The sequence below is a fragment of the Alligator sinensis genome, unplaced genomic scaffold (genome assembly GCF_000455745.1).
Source record: "Alligator sinensis unplaced genomic scaffold, ASM45574v1 scaffold1248_1, whole genome shotgun sequence".
Taxonomy (NCBI): Eukaryota; Metazoa; Chordata; order Crocodylia; family Alligatoridae; genus Alligator; species Alligator sinensis.
Genome location: NW_005842645.1, coordinates 293,225 through 311,877, shown reverse-complemented (window position 1 = coordinate 311,877; position 18,653 = coordinate 293,225). Strand labels below are relative to the sequence as shown.

General features: G+C 42.2%; 1 protein-coding gene across 1 annotated transcript in view; it reads right to left on the bottom strand.

Moving 5' to 3' along the window:
• Window positions 1–18,647, bottom strand: part of LOC102372585 (transcription factor GATA-6) — a 29,574-nt gene extending 10,927 nt beyond the window's left edge. The window contains exons 1-6 of the mRNA XM_025215461.1: window positions 18,545–18,647; window positions 14,396–14,562; window positions 11,070–11,125; window positions 10,430–10,555; window positions 8,962–9,049; window positions 8,766–8,872 (exon numbers count right to left, since the gene is read on the bottom strand). Of these exons, the coding sequence (XP_025071246.1) occupies window positions 8,766–8,872; window positions 8,962–9,049; window positions 10,430–10,555; window positions 11,070–11,125; window positions 14,396–14,531 (513 nt within the window). The 5' untranslated portion in view covers window positions 14,532–14,562; window positions 18,545–18,647. The remainder of the gene's footprint in view (window positions 1–8,765; window positions 8,873–8,961; window positions 9,050–10,429; window positions 10,556–11,069; window positions 11,126–14,395; window positions 14,563–18,544) is intronic.
• Between the last annotated feature and the right edge of the window lie 6 nt (window positions 18,648–18,653).

Here is an 18,653-nt window from a genome sequence, read left to right as displayed (position 1 = left end):
GCTGAAGGAGTATTACAGTGCAACCAAGACTGCAAGAGTCATGGAGCTAAAAGAAAAAAAACAAGAGATAACTCTCTGTACCGTGTTGGTTAGGGAACTCAGGGCAGAGGGCTCTCTATATACCATTTAGGCTGTCTAGACCATTCATAATAACCTTCAATTAACTGAAGGGTGGTTCCAAAGAGGATGGAGCTAGACTGTTCTCAGTGGTGGCAGATGACAGAACAAAGAGCAATGGTCTCAAGTTGCAGCAAGGGAAGTTTAGGTTAGATATTAGGAAAAACTTTATCATGAGAGTAGTAAAGCACTGGAACAGTATAGCCAAAGAGGCTGTGGGATTTCCACCCTTGAAGGTTTTTAAGACCCATCTAGACAGAGCCTTGGTTGGGATGTTATAGTTGGAGATGGTCCTGCTTTGAGCATGGGGTGGATGACATGACCTCCTGAGGTCTCTTCCAACCCTAATTGTCTGTGATTCTATGATTTTACATTAGGCAGTCACTGTATAAAAACAGAAATAATCCCAACAGCTGATATTAGAGGCATAATTTTACCAGTACTTTCAATTCAACATGGCCAGATGAGATACAGATACTATTGGATATCACCTTTGAGAACTCATGGAGGTTGGGTGACATCCTGGATGACTGGTAAACCAAAAGCAGTTTAAGAAAGGGGAGAAGGAGGAATATGAAAAGAGAAGAGGAGGATATGAGGAATTACACATCAGTCTGACCTGGTTACCTGGAAAGCCCATGGAGCAGGCCAACAAGGAATTTATTTCTAAGCACCTAGGAAGAACACAGTGAACAGGAAGAGCCAACATGGATTCATTAAGTTGCGACTGGCCAACTCATTTACCTTCCATGATGACATAATAGGCTCTGTAGGTTGGGGAGAGCAGTGGATGCAACTGACTTCAGCAAGGCTTTTGCCACTGTCTCTCATATCTTTCTCATTAATAAACTAAAGAAATACAGACTAGATGCAAGTACTGTAAGGTGGCTACGTAACTGGTTGGATCATTGTGTTCAAGAAATCATCAGTGGCTCAGCGTCTAGTTGGGAGGAAGTATTAAATGGAATCTCCAAGGGGTCTGTCTTGGGTCCAGTATTGTTTAAAATTTTCATTAATGATTTGGAGGATGGAAATGAATGCACACTTAGCAAATTTGCTGATGACACCAAGGTGGGTGGAGTTGCAGACACTCTGAAGGGTAAGATTAAGATTCAGAATGACTTAATAAACTGGAGAAGTGATCCAGAATCAATCTGCTGAAATTCAGCAATGAGAATTGCTAAATCCTGCACTTGGGACAGAATAATTGCACACACATACACAGACTAGGGAATGATTGGTTAGGCTGCAGTACTGCAAAAAATGACTTGGGGGTTACAGTGGACCTGAAGCTGAATATGAGCCAATAGTGTGCTCTTGTTGCAAAAAAAGAAAAAAAGCAACAGTATACAGAGCTATGTTAATAGGATCATTACTTGCAAATCAATTAAAGTGGTTCTCCTGCTCTATTCGGCACTGGTGAAGCTTCACCCGGAGTATGATGTCCACTTTTGGGCCCACACTTCAAGATGTGGACAAATTTAGAAAGAGTCCAGTAGAAAGCAAACAAAAATAATTAGAGATCTGGGAAACATGAGTTAGGAGGAACGGCTGAAAGAACAAGGATTATTTAGTCTGGAGAAGAGAGCACTGAGCAGGTATTTAATAAGAGCCATCAAATACCTGAAAGGTGGCTATAAAGAGAATGGAGATAGACTATTTTCTGTGGCCACAGAAACAGGACTAGGAGCAAAGGCTTCAAACTGCAGCAAAGGAAATTGAATTTGGAGATTAGAAAGAATTTAACTATAAGGGTGGTCAAGACTACCCAGAGAGGTTATGGAAACTCCATCCCTGGAAATTTTCAAGACCAGATTAAATAAGACATTTGACTGGCATGGTTTAGTCAGGGATGATCCTGCCCCGAGCAGGGGGCTGGACAAGATGACTTCATGGGGTGCGTCCAGACAAGCGTGGTCATGCGGTATGTGGCGCTGTAAACATTGTTTGCAGTACCACATACCGCACAGTCCAGTGTTCTCTGTGCTGCAAGGGCACACTGCCCAAGCGTTCACTGCACTGTTTTTTTTGGTTTTTTCCACCACAGGTTTTTTTGACCTCTGGATATCCAGGGGTCCGAAAAAACTGTGGGAAAAAAACCCAGCACAGTGCATGCCCAGCCAATGCATGCTGCTGAACAGCGGAGCCATGCCGCCCAGAGTTGCACTTCGCTGCCAGCCAGGCTCTGCGCAGCAGAATCGCTGTGGCTGCAGCCCCAGGAGGCCCCAGGACCCCAGGTAAGGCTGCTAGGGCTAGCCCTGTGCTGGCCCAAGCTTCCTGTACCCCACCTGGGGCAACTTGCTACATGCCAAAGCATGCATGGCATGCACAGGTGTTCCCTGGGAACAAGTAGCAGCGGCGCAAGGTGTACTGCCGCTACTTGTCCCTGGGAAACTAAATGTCCACGCATGTCTGGATGCGCCCATGAGATCCATTCCAGCCCTACTTTTCTATGATCTACATGTACCACAACAACATGGCTACAAAGTTATGCTCCTTCTCACGCTTCTCCTGGCCCCATACCACTTGCATGCTTGGCTGCCAGTTGTCCAGCTTCATGAGGAGGCATGGAAAGTAACCTCAAGCAGACTGCTTTGTAGTCTACTGCTCAGGGTGTCTCTCCTGAGAAGTAGCAGCTGGGCAAGGCAAAAGGTGGGAACCTTCTCCTCTCTTCATGTTTTGTGGTTAAAATAATATCGTTTACATTGAACCCACAGAAGCCCAAGTTTGGTGCCAAGAGAACTTTGTTGTTTGAAATGTAAGCATCTAATGAACTCCAAGACCAAATGAGTGAGGGTATTCTGGATCCCTTTTTGCAAAATAAGCATCTAAATTCTGCCTAAGTATCATTTAGGTGCCTAGTTTACCAATCTGGATTTTGTCCTAAGTGGTTTTGTAAAATGTGTCAACACAAGGGCTAGAAGAAAACATATACAGCACTGGACCCTATGACTTGGTGGTGTGGACATGCTTATGGGACACATCAGTTCACCTCCTCTCTGACAAAAGTTCACATCAGTTCACATCAGTTCACCTCCTCTCTGACAAAAGAGAACATTGAGCTCTGGTCTTCCAGATTCTAAATTAGTGTCCTAACCATCCTAACCACTGAACGAATAGATACAAAGGGAGTAGAGGGAATTACATCTCCAAAATATTTTTTAATCTAGTTCTAAATCTTTTTGCAAAATTTGGCACTAATTTCATGATAAGATATATGATCATGATCATGCTATTTACTTTTATGGCCTTGCTAAGAAAACTCTGTACTGATTTCCACTGCATAAAACCCAATAAAATAAAACAACATCTGTGTCTAGAATTCTAAATTGCCCTGTGCTGGCTCCATTTTTGGCTGCCTAGGGTCATTATAAAAGCAAAGTGATATGGATTAATGGATACATATATAATAAATACACGTGCTCATATAAACAAAAATTATTTTTTAAGTGCCAGTACTTTGCTTGGGGCTGTAAGTAAGGGCATTATCTAGCCTACTATTTTTTAAATGTAAAATCTAATAAAATGCTGTCACAGGAGTGTAAAGTAAAACGAAACACAGGGCCAAATCATGGCCCCATGAAAGTGAGAACACATGCTCCTCCAGGCCTGAGAGAGAACACAGCATGCTAGCGTGTAACAGAAAAAATGCCACGTGCTATATGGGAGTGTGATTAGGCTCTTCTGCCTCCCTCCGGGCCCCAAAAGGAAAAGAAAAACAGATAGAAAGGACAGCACCTAAACCCTAGCACTTTTACAGTGCACCATTTACTGTGTGCATTGGTTCCCACTAGGACAACAAGATTTCTGTTTAGTGCACTAAGGAACAGAATTTCAGGACATGGCTACACACGCCATTAAGAGAATGTGCCATATCCTTATGTCTGAAAAACTGTGGCCTCAGCTACCCCAATATCACCTGCAAACAAAGGCTGGGCAGCAAGGCTCAAACTTTCTCTTGCAACAGGTTTTAGGGCATCCTTCAAGTCTTCCAAACAATGGTTGGGCACAATATTATTCTGAAAAAATATTATTCCCTCTGAAAGTATATTATTCCCTCATTGTTGCTGTGTCTTCACTGGCAACAGCTCTGACTTGTGAAGGCTCCATCTACTGCCACAAAGAACAGACTTTATAGGAGTTTTCACACTGCCTTCAGTCCTGGTATGACAACAGAATACTGCTAGTAATGGTGCCCAATGCAGCCTCTGCATGTAGACAAAAAGGTGCATACTCCATAGTAGAGGATGTTGGCATATCACTGTTTGCAGCATTTTCCTTATGCAGTTTAGGGAGCATCAAGAGAGTGGCTAGTCATAAGACAGGTGCAGTAAGTTCTCAATGTTCAAAAAATCTTTTATGAAGACAAGAGCAACTTCATATAACAGGTCATTAGATTTTTTTCTATATTAATAACAGAGGAGACTCATTTCTTCTGCTCCTCAGAAAGGCAGGGCCAAAGTTCAGTCCTAAAACCTGCTGTGAATTTTACAAATAGCTCCTATCTTTGCAATGGGACTACCCAAAGTCTCAGACCCAAACGCATCTAAACTGAAAGCTGAATCCAAATAGTATCAATTGTGTCTATCACTAGTAATTCACTGTATCTTTTAAATTTTTAATTTTCAATTAGAACATAACAATTAGGTTGCTGTCTAATTTGTATCAAAACTAGCATCCAGTAAAATTCCTTTTATGAAATGTGTGGTTTTAAGAGACACTTAAATGTTTTTCCCCCTCTTCCATTCTATCACTGGTACAGGAAATAGAAAAGGTAGGGCTGAAAATGAATGCTGCTAACACAAATTCTGCTGAATTTAATTTCCATTAGATTTCCACACTGCTAGGAACTTTTTTGGCAGCCTCCCACAAAATGCATAATAAATTACTCTTGTACCAGTAAAGGATTTCATTTTTTCTGATTCACTTAATGACAAGATGTCTGTAAATTTTCAGAAAGAGTTGCTCAAAACGTCATCATATTTTGCCCCAATGTATTTTTTTAACATGAATTTGCCCTTTTTCTATTTATCAAAGAATAATGATTAGGGTGGTCAAGGAAAAAAAAAAGCATCAGCACAGCATCCTGCATGAAATGAGTTTAGTAGACTATATGGCTGATTTGAGCTTCCAGTGTCTAAGCGTCCACAGTACAAAGGTATCTCCAGCACAGTTGTCACTAATTGACAACTGCTGGAGAGACTAAGTACTAAACAGGCACAAAGCACCCTTAGGCGTGATCCTAGCTGACACACAGACAGACCACTATGGAGAAGTCTGTACAGTCAGTGTCTGACACACTGTTCTATCAACAAATTCCTGGCTGTGAAACTCTCAACTCTAAATTAATTTGAAAAAAAAAAAGTAAAACAGGGCAAAATGTTTAGGTATTAATATAAAAATACTTAGGATATGATCAGATTAAGGGCTTACTGCCCTGAAATGCAAATGACTCCACTAAGCATTGAGAATGTTCAGTACTTCAAGCCCAAGATTAAGCATACGTCCATAGATGTCATAAATGTCCCTTAAGCTCCAAGTTTTATCAAGGGCAACAGGATCATGTTATAAAGAACACTGCCTTCTATTCTCATCTGCGAGTCTGTCCTACTCGTTTCACACTTTAAATACTGATGGTCTAAAAGAGCCAAAGTTATAAGAACAAGTGAGTGGAAAAGGGTATAGAAAGCATGCTTCCCTTGCACCAGCAACTTCAAACATTCAATGCTTAGTATGGGTGTTCATGATTACTAGGTATTTTTACTGTTGTAGACTTCATACAATGCCCAGTGAAGTCAGCATGATTCCACACAAGTCTGCTTTCTATGATAACGCTCCAAGTTCTGCATGTTTTATGGCACACATTTTCCACTCACCCTGATGTATATTTTTTTACAAGAGACAATCAGCAAATTACTTATATCTATGTGACCAACTGAATAAAGTCTGGGTAGGGAAAAGGTCACAGAGCCATTAGCAATTCTGCACATATTAATATAAAAGGCCAGACTATCTCTGGCCCTAATAAAGGAGCCAAGGAAGTAAAAGAAGGTTCCTCCTCTTGCATGAAGCAGACGATCAAGGACAACAGACTTTTCTAAGTCACCACCATAGCACATAAGGGAGCCCTGCCAAAGCAACACACTGACCACTCACTCCTGTGCGTGCCTACTACCAGAAAGGAGTCAGCATACCCATATTAAAGAGCTGCTCAGTGATGCTCTCCAGGTCTCTACCCTGGGATCTTCTTCTTGGCATATGTTCACAGCAGCCAAAGGTGACTTATTTCCTTATTTCAGGAATTTGTCCTGCTCTCAGCAGGACCGGGTAGATGGGACATGGTTCTCGGCAGCAAAACCTGGACACAGCGCAAAGGTGGTATAATCATGCCCTTGCACCAGTTTTGTCCTTGCTGTAAGTTAGAGAAGACTTGTGGATGCTGCACATTCCTTTTGGTTGGTAACAACTCCTAACTAGCCATCTGATTTGATTGGAAACAAACTGTCTTTCCACCTTTACACCTCCACTCCAGAAATAGCAGTCTATGCAAATGAAAATAAAAAATAAAAAGAAGATTGTCAGGCCTAAGGCTCAACCCTGAGAAGGCTACGTGGAGGGACAGTCTGGTGAAAAGACCAGAAGCAGAACCGGCAGAGAAAAATATGGCATGTGGGAAATGGAGGAGTTATTTAAATGAGCTCTACTTTCCACAGCCCCAGTGCAACTGCCTTCAATACAACCGATGAGGCTCAAGCTTTTAATTCTGATCGTGGTGCAAATCTGATTATCATGCAATTTGGCTCCTCTCTAGCAATTCACAGCCTGCCCTATACTCTGCAGGTGTGTTTGCACTATTTGCACAAGGAATAAGGGCCAAAATCAAATAGAATTCCCTGTTTTTAACTTTTCATCCTAATATTTGATATTGTTTTATTTGATTGATTTTTAAGTATTGTCATATTTTATGTTCAATTTTACTTTTGCCTAAATTAGTAGAACTTGTGATTTTATTGTATGCTTTTACCAATAACCACAAACCATTTAATGTTATTATTATACAATGCATACTTTTATTGGTAATCCTGTGGTATCATGTTAGCTAATGCTTTAAATTTACTATTCCTGGTCACCATGCACAAAACAGCAATCCTATTTTAAGTATTTCATGAGTACAACAAGTGAATTTAACCCTTCACAGTTTTTCTTACCAAATATCTTGGAGAAGAAAGGACATAAAAGGAGACAGAAGCTTCCCCAACCCCTTTTTTTTCATTTTTAGACCAATGTTTCACTTTCAGAATTCCCTCCCTTTGATGTGCTCTGTTTATTTTATTGGATTCTCAGAATTCTTTCATGTCTAAGACAGGCCCTTTTTATAGTCTTGTTTGATGACATCAGAACCAAAAATCCAGTGCCTCCGAAGCTGAGCAGCATTTTGGTAAACTGATTCCATAAAAACTATAATTGCTAAAAGGGCGTTTTAGAGTTTGTTTGTTTTTTAAAGTGAAATTATGTATTTCAGAAAGAAACCACTGGAAAGAATTTCCACTGGGGGACATAAGACACTGAAAAATAGTTATAATAAACAACAGTCTTTTCCTTAATAAAGGAGCAGCAAATGTAACAGTAGGGCAGCTTTTAAATAAAAGTTATAGTTGATTAAAGGCACAGAAGATCAAAGGAGTGTGTATATGTGTATACATAAATAAATGTTAGAGGTTATAAATGAATCTACTTTGCACCTATATATAGTATTAACTCTTGCAAATATTAACCGGAGGCAATACTGAGGTCCTATGCATTGGTATGAGGACCTTTCCGATATATGGTGAAAATAAAATTGAAAAGACCAGGACAATCCGAAAGTACTTATAGGATCAATCCTATGAAGTGCTGAGCACCTCCCCCTACTGCCATTAAAGCCACAAGAGTAGAAGGACAAGAGTAGAAGGTACGCTACAATTTGTAGGATTAGATTGTAAACGCCTAATCTTGCTGTTGAATTGAACGGGAGCCTTTCTATTGACTTCAATGCATTTTGAATTCATGACTTAATTGCACGCTGTAGTTTAAATCCAATCTTCTTGCTTCCATACAAAAACAAGATGGAGTTTTACTGCTTTTTACAAGGAGCATAAAAATATGTGTGCGCACATGGGTGTCCATGGGTGTTTGTGTACACAGGCTTGTGCATATTTTTTAAAAGTTTTGGAAAAGATGAAAGTATTAGTGCTTTCATTTATATATATAAATATATATATATATATATATATATTCACAGGCCTGTATCCAATGAATTTATTTTATGTGCACAAATGCTCTTTGAGGTTATCAATATGTCATACATTCTTAAAACGTGTTTTTAAAATGAAACAACCAAAACTTTGAAAACAGAACATTTTGATTTAAGCTTTAGTTAACTTAATAAATATTATATAGATCTTAATTAAGAGGTTCGTAAAGTACTTCAGCTTGTCATCTTGTTTACATTTATATGCAATTTCCTCAGAAAATCTTGTTCCAATATCAGCTAACAAAACTGAAAAGTTTGTTTAGATTATTGTACTGCTAGATAAGATAAAAGTTGAGATAACATATTACACAGTGACCTGCTTGCTTACAAATACAGATAGTATTTTATCACTTACCCCTGAGGCTGCAGATTGTGCGCTAGGAGAGGCGTTTTTGCTACAATCATCTGAGTTAGTAGAAGACGTGGATGTTGGAGTCATAGGAACTGCATTATTATTGTTACCTGAAACAGCAGTAGCTGGAATTAAAAACAAATATTTTCCAGTATGGAAAAAAAACTTACAGCCAATCATCTTAACATATTATATTTACCAGAACACGCCTTTGATTTATTTATGTTCTTTGGTTTTCGCTTCCTAGTCTGAATTCCTTCTTTTTTCATTGCAAGAGGCCGAGGAACCTGAAAAAGAAATCCACACAGATAATAAAATTTTGCATGTACAAGAGTCATAAGAAATCAAATTATAATATAAAGTCAAATTATGACACCAGGAAAATCAGTTGCAATTGTCCACTTTAAAGTCTTATTTTGTAGAGATTACATCAAATCTCATCATTCAAAAATGACTACCGTTTCCTGTGTTCTAGCAGAGATTCCGTAAAGGCCTAAGCCTTCATTTATCAAATAAGCAAAATGCTCATTAGCATCAGCCATTTTACCTGAGAAAGGACAGCCAGGTTAAATTGTAGTGCTTTACGGATTGGTCCTAGAATGAATATATGCAAGTGAGGAAAGCCACTTATGATGGGCCTGTGCCTGTTCCTACTGGCACCTAACTGGGTAAATCAGGCTTCTGAATAAGTATTTATAAAGCAGGAGTATATTTAACTTAGCATGCATTATTGTAAGTAGTTCTCTGTGTGCATTAACCTATGATATTCAAGTTTATTTTTATACAGAGAAAATGCCTAAATATCTGCTTTGTATTCTGGGTCATTACAGGCATAATTATTATACCCTTTAAATGGAAACTACATACATAAAATACTGAACTTAAGTTTAACATATTTAAGAATACAAACTGCTGAAAATCTAATTAAGGACTGTACTTGCTGTGACTGTAATGCTTACAGCCATGATTTAATAATCTCTTTGAAAAAAAACCCCAAACACTGGACCAGTCGCTGGTAAATTCTACTGCTCTGATTCTTCAAACACTTGTGCAAGCATGTAATTTTACCCACAGATGCATAAGAGGTTCCAAGGTCTAGCCCTAAATGTATTCCATTATATTCACAAGTACAGTTACTTTCTTGCAACATTATTATTTGTCTAAGGCTCGGTCTACACTTACAAAAGTTTTGCCAGCCTAGGTATGTGCATTTGGAGTGTGAAAAATATTTTTTTACCAGTATAACTTATTTTGTTCAGGGAACTGGTTTCAATTATATCTTTTTTGCTGATGTAAGCTGCATCTCTACTGGGAAGGGGGGTTACCAGTACGAAAATTATACCAGTATAGATATACCTCCAAACACTTTAAATGCTTTTAATTCACTGAAAAAATATAAGCAACTCTGTCTCCTGCATTATATGATAAGTAGTTTTTTTCGTATAACTCTACATAATGTGCATTAATGGAATTTTAAGCTATCTTATTTAGACTTTGACTACACCATTAAAGTCAAGCTTTGTCATTGACTTCCATGAGGTCTTAGACTTTGCTCCTGCTAGTACTTGGAACACTGAAGTTAATAGAAGTTCCATACTACATCCATCGGGCCGTAATTAAACAGACAGACTGAAATAGCCCCTGACAATACTGAAGTGGCTGCATACCCCATGAAGTTTCATGTAAAGGCCGCAGGCATTGCATACTGGCTCGCCTTCTGCATTCCGACGCCACAGGGTGGTGGTTGTGGTGTGACAGTTGGCACAAGACAAACCAAGCCGCCTTGATGAAGGCTAGAGACAAGCATGAGTAAACACAAAAATCAGCAAACAAATACAGTATAAACACAGTGCTTACACATTTTGCACGGAAAAAGGGAATCTACCAGTGACTAGATTTTAAAATGCATTATTGCAAATGCAGCTAGGATAACGAGTAGTTTTCGACTGCTGCTTCACAGTATGGCCTAATAAAGTCTCACTGAAGCCCAAAATTAAGTTATTATAGTCATTTTATAGACTGTAAAATTGATTAGAAGAGATTATGAGATGTCTGAAGTTCTAGATAAGTCAATCACAAAGGTAAAATTAAAACTCTGAAGTCCCTGATCTGAGGTCTTATGCTCAGACCACCGGACACCTTCACTTTCTCTGACAAGGTGAATATGAAACCCTCTTGCCAGAGTTGCATAAAAAGAAAACCGGGCAAAGTCTACAAGTTTCTTCTACAGAACTTTCAAACCGTTCTCCCTCCTCATAACATGCTACTATAACGTAATGGTGAAAAAAATCAGCTTCTTTTAATCACCTTCCCACATGAGCACAACAGCTGCGAAAAAGGAATTTTGTAGTATGTTAGAGATTCTGTAAAAAGCAGAAAAGACAGCTTAATTTTCATGTGCTGAACTTCACTTGAAGGGCTGAGAATAGCAAATTTCTATTTTGACAAGGAAAGGAATAGGGAGTGGATATCAAAGGGCCTGAGTATGTACATCAGTGTCTTATTTTGCAAAAAAAAAATTTTTAATTATCACCAAGTAAAAAATAACAAACTTCAGGAATGTGAATTACAGAACAGATCTTTTGCTCTTAATGTTCTAAGAAATCAGAAAATCGATGTGTGACAACAAGGTCCATCTTACAAACAAGGCATTTATGACACACTTTAGTGGAGTTTGGAGCCAAGATGAAGCAACCCTGTATCAGAAATGGCCATATAACAAAGAGCTTTATGACTGCAGGCTATATATCATAAGTGAAGCCAGTCCTCATAAACATGTGAAATGAAGGTGAATGGGTTATAAAAGTTCCTGTAACAAGTGATCTCTTTTACATTCATCACAAGCAAGGAATTCAAGCTACCTCATAAATCTGTTATTTTGCAAAGTATTGCATTGTCAAAAAATCGGTGTGCAGTTATGTGTTTGCAAGCTGAACAATTTTGCATAGAAGAGTGAGCTTCAGAGAACCACATACATCCTGTCATGACCATAAATAAAAAGCTCACAAGCAGAACTAATTAGCTGGGGATACACCCTTCCATTTGGAATCATTTATTGCTGGTTTGCGAGATATATTTGGTGACCTTTGATACCACTGAGACACCTACCAAATGGAAAAAAAAATGTTTGAGAATAAAAAGAAGTTCGGATCCACAGTTAGGTCACTCATGTCACTTAACAGTAAACTGTAATTCTGTATCTAAGAAAGAATTATAAATTAAATATAATTGTCTCAGCTGGGAATTATATAAATAAAAGTTACTTGTCACATTTTGAAAAAAAAATTCCCAGACTGTAGTATAGACTGCAACACTGGCATTAAATACTTACATATTTTTTTTTAATTTAAAAATGAATAGCATTGAAATAGAACTTCTTGTCATGTTAATTACTAAGAGAAAATAAAAGACTGTGTGGGCCCCAATTCTGGGCATTTCTTAAGACAAAATTCTTACTGAACTCAACAGAAATACTGTAAGATAAGAACTGACCCCAAGCATATGTTACATTTGCTTTCTTGGTGAGTGACATGCTGTTACAAAATTCACATAGTTAGACCTTATTTCAATTTTCTTTTTGTTTTCCTTTTCTTTCCATTTTCATGTACTTATACATCTCAATTTATTCTGCATTTTATACAGCTATAATTTTTTGTTTTGTTCCTGCATATAAACTACTTTATTTACAAAAAATATAAAAGTTTGAGAACTAAAATAGCTACTCTGCTTCAGGAATTTTACCATGGTCCTAAGCGAAAGCAGGACAGTGCTCTGAGTGTGCTTATCGTTCTCACCACATTTTCCATTTTAACTTATTTCCAAGTTTGTGAATATACAATCACACTCAATATATAATTATGACCCTTGTATAAGAAATGGCTTATTAAGAGATTTCTTAGAACACTGCAAGCGTTTGTTCTGTTGTGGTGTCAAAATGAAATAATGCTGCAGTCTGGTTGTGTTCTATCTCCCACCCTTCCCAAAAATGAAAAATGAAGCTGATCAGAAATCTCACAGCCCAGATGCCCAGCTGGCATATATCTGTGCAGTGCCATAGCACTGAAGCCAGTGGAGGTCGGACATCAGGCACAAACTGGGGGAATGGCTCTGTGTCTTGTCTTTGTTCCCTACTTACTGGTATTTGCTAAATAATCAGTTTAAAAAATAGGCATCCAATACTTAACTTCTGAGTTAAATTCATTCTTTGGTTTAAACAGATGTTGACCTGATGAAAAACATAGGGTTCTAGAAAGGTCATTGGCTTGTTTTCTTCCAGTAATGTGAAGTTTTGGAGAAAGTGATTGAATCATTATTATTTTTTTAAAAAGGGGATTTCTTTTTTATATTACAGAAATATGAACACACAGAAGGCCTGGGGTGGCTGCAAGGCTCTTGAAAGTTTGATCAGGTTGATACACTTTCCACATATATGGATCCAAACTTCAGCTTGGATTTTATCAGTATGATTTATTATAACTAATCCATTACTGGTCATTATTGAAAAGAGTATTCTCTTATATGTCTGTTCTCCACTCTGTTTTATTAAACATATAATGCAACTCTTCTTTTGCTAATTTTTCTCCTTTCTTATTTAATGCCAGCTTTGAGTTATAAATGGGGGTTCTGGTTTTTAATATTTATTTCCCTCCCCCTGGTTTTCAATGTCTATTTCTTAGACAAACTTTGATTCATTTTGGGGAGTAAAATAAAACAAAGGCTATAATTATTGTTTAAACAACTGCTTTTCTTTGAATGATATACAAAATGTCCCTGCTCTCCCAAGGAATGAATTCTCAGCAAACAAAAGCCGGTCTTCAAGAATTCTTAGCTCCCTGAACAAACTATTTTCGAAATTGAAAAAAAAAATCATTGAAACTTCCAGTATTTTCAGGGCATAGCTTTTAGTAAAATCTGTGAGGCTGCACTGCCAGGGATTATCAATTTAAAAAGCCAAATTATAACCAGTCTACATGCAACCAGCTCAAAGGGCTAAGGGTTATTTCCCCAGTTTATGCTTCAGGACAGTTATGGCATAAAGAGGAGCCAGGCAGGGAAGCCAAATGAAGTAAGAGGAAGGCAGCAAAAAAACTGCCTTTTGACTTGCAGTCAAAAAAGGGACCTTTTGGCCTAGGTACTGGGCAGAAAGAGCACTGTGGTTTGTAGTTGGGGGGAGGGGGTGGTAGCTAGAGCACAACCAGGTAACTTGGCTTCAAACAGGATTGCCTGCACCTTCGCCAGAGGTAAAAGGGCTTTTCAGCTGCCTTGAACTAAATCTCTGCTTGTCAAGAAATTGGGCCACTCTCTGAGCCAGGCGCTCGACACACTGGGGCAACTATTTTAATTTCTAAATAAGAGAACTTTTACACTCTTTTCTTCTATGCCTGAAGAAGGGTGCATGTGCCTGAAAGCTTGCAAATAAGGATTTTTTTTTTTTTAAATGTTGTTGCAAAAATCGAGTTGGTCTAATAAAAGAGATCACCTCTCCCACAAGTTCTGATTCCTGGGGCAACTACTGGCACTTGGCTCCAGTGGCATCTGTGGGCACTGAAGAGGAGATGTTGCCTTGGGGTGAGGCAGTGAGCGCTCAAGGGGAGCAGGACTGAGCCCTGGGTGCCAGGGAGGCCAGGACTCACCACTCTCTTCTGGGGTTTGATGAGGGGCCGGCTCAGGCCGTTCATCTTGGTGTAGAGCCCACAGGCGTTGCACAGGTAGTTGCCGGTGCCGTCCCTTCTCCACAGCGGGGTCTGGATGGAGCCGCAGTTCACGCATTCCCGGCTCTCCGACAGGTCCTCCAGCAGCTCTGCCGGGGACCTGCCTCGGCCCCCGGCAGCCCCTGCCCCGGATCCCAAGGACGGCGGTGCCTGGCGGGGAGCAGGATCGGGGCTCTACTCCCCCGGCGTGAGACCCGCCCCCCTTTTTCATCTGATCAGGATCAACCCAGACCTTCCCAGCGGGGGTTGCTGCAGACAGGGGCAAGATCCGATGGCTTCCCTCCACCCCCTTTTTTATTTTATTTTTTTATTTTTCTTGTTTTTGTGTACGGCGCAGCAATAAATCAAAGCGCTGCTGCCGGAGCAGAGAGAGGGGGGTTGTTTTGGTTTGGGTTTTTTGCCCCCTTTGCAAACAAATAAAGGCGGGGGGGCTCTCCCAGGGCCCCGCGATCCCACTATGGGGAATCACAGCGAATTGGGGGGGAGAGGGGTGCCCCTGCCAAGCAGGCAAGAGCTGCGTGCAGGGAGGGGCTCGCTGGACGCCCTGCGCTTGACACCCTCCGGGGCGAGACAAGAGCCGCGACCGCGCGCTCCCTGCTAGCCCCGCCGTGCGCGCGGAGCTGGTGGGAGACGGGATAATCCGGCTCGTTAGGAAATGCAGCGAGGGGGAAAATGCTGAGCTTCTGATCACAGCGCTCTGCTAACCACTAACCCCCTAACCAGGGGCAGAGGATAAAGAAAAGCCAACTCTCCAAAGAGGCGCTTGCAACCTCCGCTTTCCCCCGCGGCTGCCTCCCCTCTCCCCACTTCCCAGCCCGCCCTGGCTATCGCAGCGCCGCGCTTGCAGGGCCAGGATTTCAGGGTCACTTTCTTTCCACGCCGCTTTCCTGGCCGGAGAGAGGAGGAAGCCGGCTTTGTGGGATCACAGCCTCGCGAGCCATTCGTGTCCCTTCCCTGCCCTGATCCGCCTCCTTGATTCATCATTTCGTTACTCCTCTGCGCCCCGCACATTAGGGAAGCGAACGAGATCTTGTAAACGTCAAAGAAGAAATGCCCCTGATGCCACTCAATCATGTTGCCTACAGACACCCTTTGTTGCTGGCCTGAATGAAAAAAAAAATCCAATCCAATCCTGCTCCCCTCCTTTGCAGAAAAGGATAAATTAAAAAGAAAAGAAATCAGAGCAGGGCAGAGCTCGCTGTCAGCCTGTAACTCTCAACACATCACTAAGATTTATTAATCTTCCCACTAAAAGCCGCCATTAAATGCTGTAATCAGGAAAAATGCTTAAGGCTTCAAGGACACTGGAGTTAAACTGTTATTTGTCTCAACTGTTGACTTTAAAATGTCCCCTTCGTATCTAGGGAAAAGAAATTCGGTGATAATAATAAGATTTCCCCGGCGCTGGGTTTGCTTGCTCCCAGCTCCAGCGAAACGCCCTTGCATCGGGCGAGCAAGAACGGAGCTGGAATTCGTAGGTGCAAGTTGCGCAGCCCCCAGACCAAGCCGGGACACCCCTGTGTGCCCCCCTGCGGCTCGGGGAAGGCGATGATGCGATCTGGTTTGACATATTAAGGCTTTTCGATACAGAGCCTCGTGTTTGTTCTGCCAGAGCTGCTTTCTTATTTCTTAACAAAAAACAAAAAGAGACAGACCCAAAAAACTGTACAGAGCTGGGTCTTGTTTTAATGCAGAATTTTAATTCGCGGGGACAGAAAACGATTTTTATCCCTAACATGACGGGAGAAGTACAGTTGCTTTTGTTTGGGCGCTTTTTTTGTTGTTTTAAGTTTTGTTGTTAAACTTGATACAAAGTTTTCAACTTTTGTTTTTAGTTTTAGTTTTGTTTTTAAACTTTATTCAAATCTCCCTCTATCCATTCATTTCTTCTCTTAAAAAAGACTCAATTTTCTCTCCTGTTAGTCCTCCCCCTCCCTTTCCCCAGGACTAAAAGAGAAGATCTACGGAAATTTTACAGGGCGTTATCCAAATCCGTGGTAGACACCAGGCATGTTATCAATGCTGCCCAGGTACAGCGATTTTAATAGTCAGCGCCCAGAGCAATAAATGCCACGATTATTACGATTATTCAGTATTATTATTATTATAGGATTATTAGGATTATTGCAGTATATATCAAACGCGAATGAAACTCAAGGCAGAACTGCAGGCTGAACACACTCTCTCTATATATATATGTGTATATACATGTAACATACATATGTATGTATGTGTGTGTATATACATACACATATACATACATACATACACATACATATAATACATATAGTTGAACCTGCAGCTCTGCTTTGAGTTCCATATATTATATATATGGATATCCATATATGTGTGTGCTCCGCAGAGACCTCTTAAACAAGAGAGCATTTGGATCAAAGGGGCAGCTCTCGCCTCTGTCTGATCGCAGTGAATGGAAGAGATCCGGACCCTGACACCTTCCCAAAGGACTGAAGAGGAAGTGTCGGGATAACCCCCCACCCTGGCAGTCTGCGCTCAGATGCCACTCGGGTTTCAGGTCAGATCCGATCTGTGGCAGGGGCGCAGAGAGGTGTTAGAGGACCTGTTCCGGGACACTTGTAGTTTGCGGGCCAGATCCATGCATGCTTGGGCTGCTCCTTTCCTAAAGGGCCAGTGACAAGGGACCTGCAGTCCCTGTCCCTAAACCCACACCTTCTCGGTCGCAAGGTCACCGACTCTCGGGGACAGAGGAGGGGAAGCCTAGCCAGGCGCGGTCAGTAGGAGCGGGGAGGTGCTTCCCCGGGAGGCCGCAGCAGGGAATCGGCCCCCGGTCTTAGCCCCTCTGGCAGAGCAGAGCAGCCAGGGCTGGCCTGGCTTTAACAGTGAGTCCGACACAAACCAAAAGCAAAAGGCGCTTTCGTGCCCTGTGTTAGGACCGGGCATGCAAAGGGAATAAGAGATCCGGGCAGAGAAAACCAGACCGCTCGCCCTTCCCTGCAGCTCTTGACCTCTTCCAATGTAGGGTTACCCTGCCTCTTCCTTCCTCTTCTCTACTCCCGTCCCTAACCTCTCTCCATTACTCTCCCCGCTTCCCTTTCTGTATGAATTTCCCCCTGTTTCCCACATTGATCTTCACCCCACGCTCCTCTCCCTCGGCAGGAGGCACGGTTTCTTCCTGGGGGATCTGATCCACAACCCAGTGACCTCCTTCTTCCTAACCCTGAACTTTGCCAGTCCTGACACCTCACTCTCGTCTTGCGTGCAAGAAGGCCTTTCAGCTTTTCTCCCTTGGTTTCCTTTCCTGCTCGGCTTTTGCTTTCCACGGCTTTCTAAAAAATCTTCTCCATTCTCTAGCTCGTGCTAGGAAAGGAGCCCTCTAAATCCAGTAGGTAACACCGAGGGGTAGGGGAGCGATTGCTTTCGGCTTCTCTGGGGAGAAGAAAGATGTCCTTGGGGACTAGCTCCTTTGTTTAGAGGCAGAGGAGAAGAAAGAAGAGAAGAAAGAAGAAAAAAGAGGAAAGGAAAGGGCAAGGCAAGACAAGGCAAACAAGGAAAGGAAAGGAAAGGAAAGGAAAGGAAAGGAAAGGAAGAGAAGCGAAGCCGTAGTGAATCCGTGTGCCCGGGATACTCCTTGGCAGGCTCGGCCTAAGCCAGCACCGATCAAATCCAAAGAGAAAGCCTAGTAGAACAGAAGAGCCGACGAGCAGGCAACCCCCACGGAGTGACACCGGCGCTCCCCTCCCTTCCCCGAGCAGACCCGGCCGGCACCGCCCGACAGCCCATGCCCAGATCCCGCCCGCGGGGCTGCCCCGGCAAATCCATGTCAGCGGAGCGCAGGGTGCAGCGGAGGGCGCGCCCGGGGCCGCCACCAGCGCGGGGAAATCTCGGCCACGGCTGCACTGGCACCCGGCGGGCTGGCGGGGAGGATGGCACGGGGAAGGGGCGGCTGACCCGGACTCAGGGCTGGCTTTTTTTGCGGAGGGGTTCTCACGACCGCGCCGATAGCGATCTCCTTGTAGGCAAGAAGAGCCACCCCCCGCCCAGCCCTAGATGGATGGGCCCCTGCTCGCAGCACCTCGGTCCCCCGGCCCTTACCTGCGCTGGGCGGGCGCACGGGCAGCGGCGCGGCGCGGCTCTGCAGGCAGTGCAGCATGGAGTTGTCGAAGGGCCCCGCGGGCCAGGCGGGCGCCAGCTGCGGCCCCAC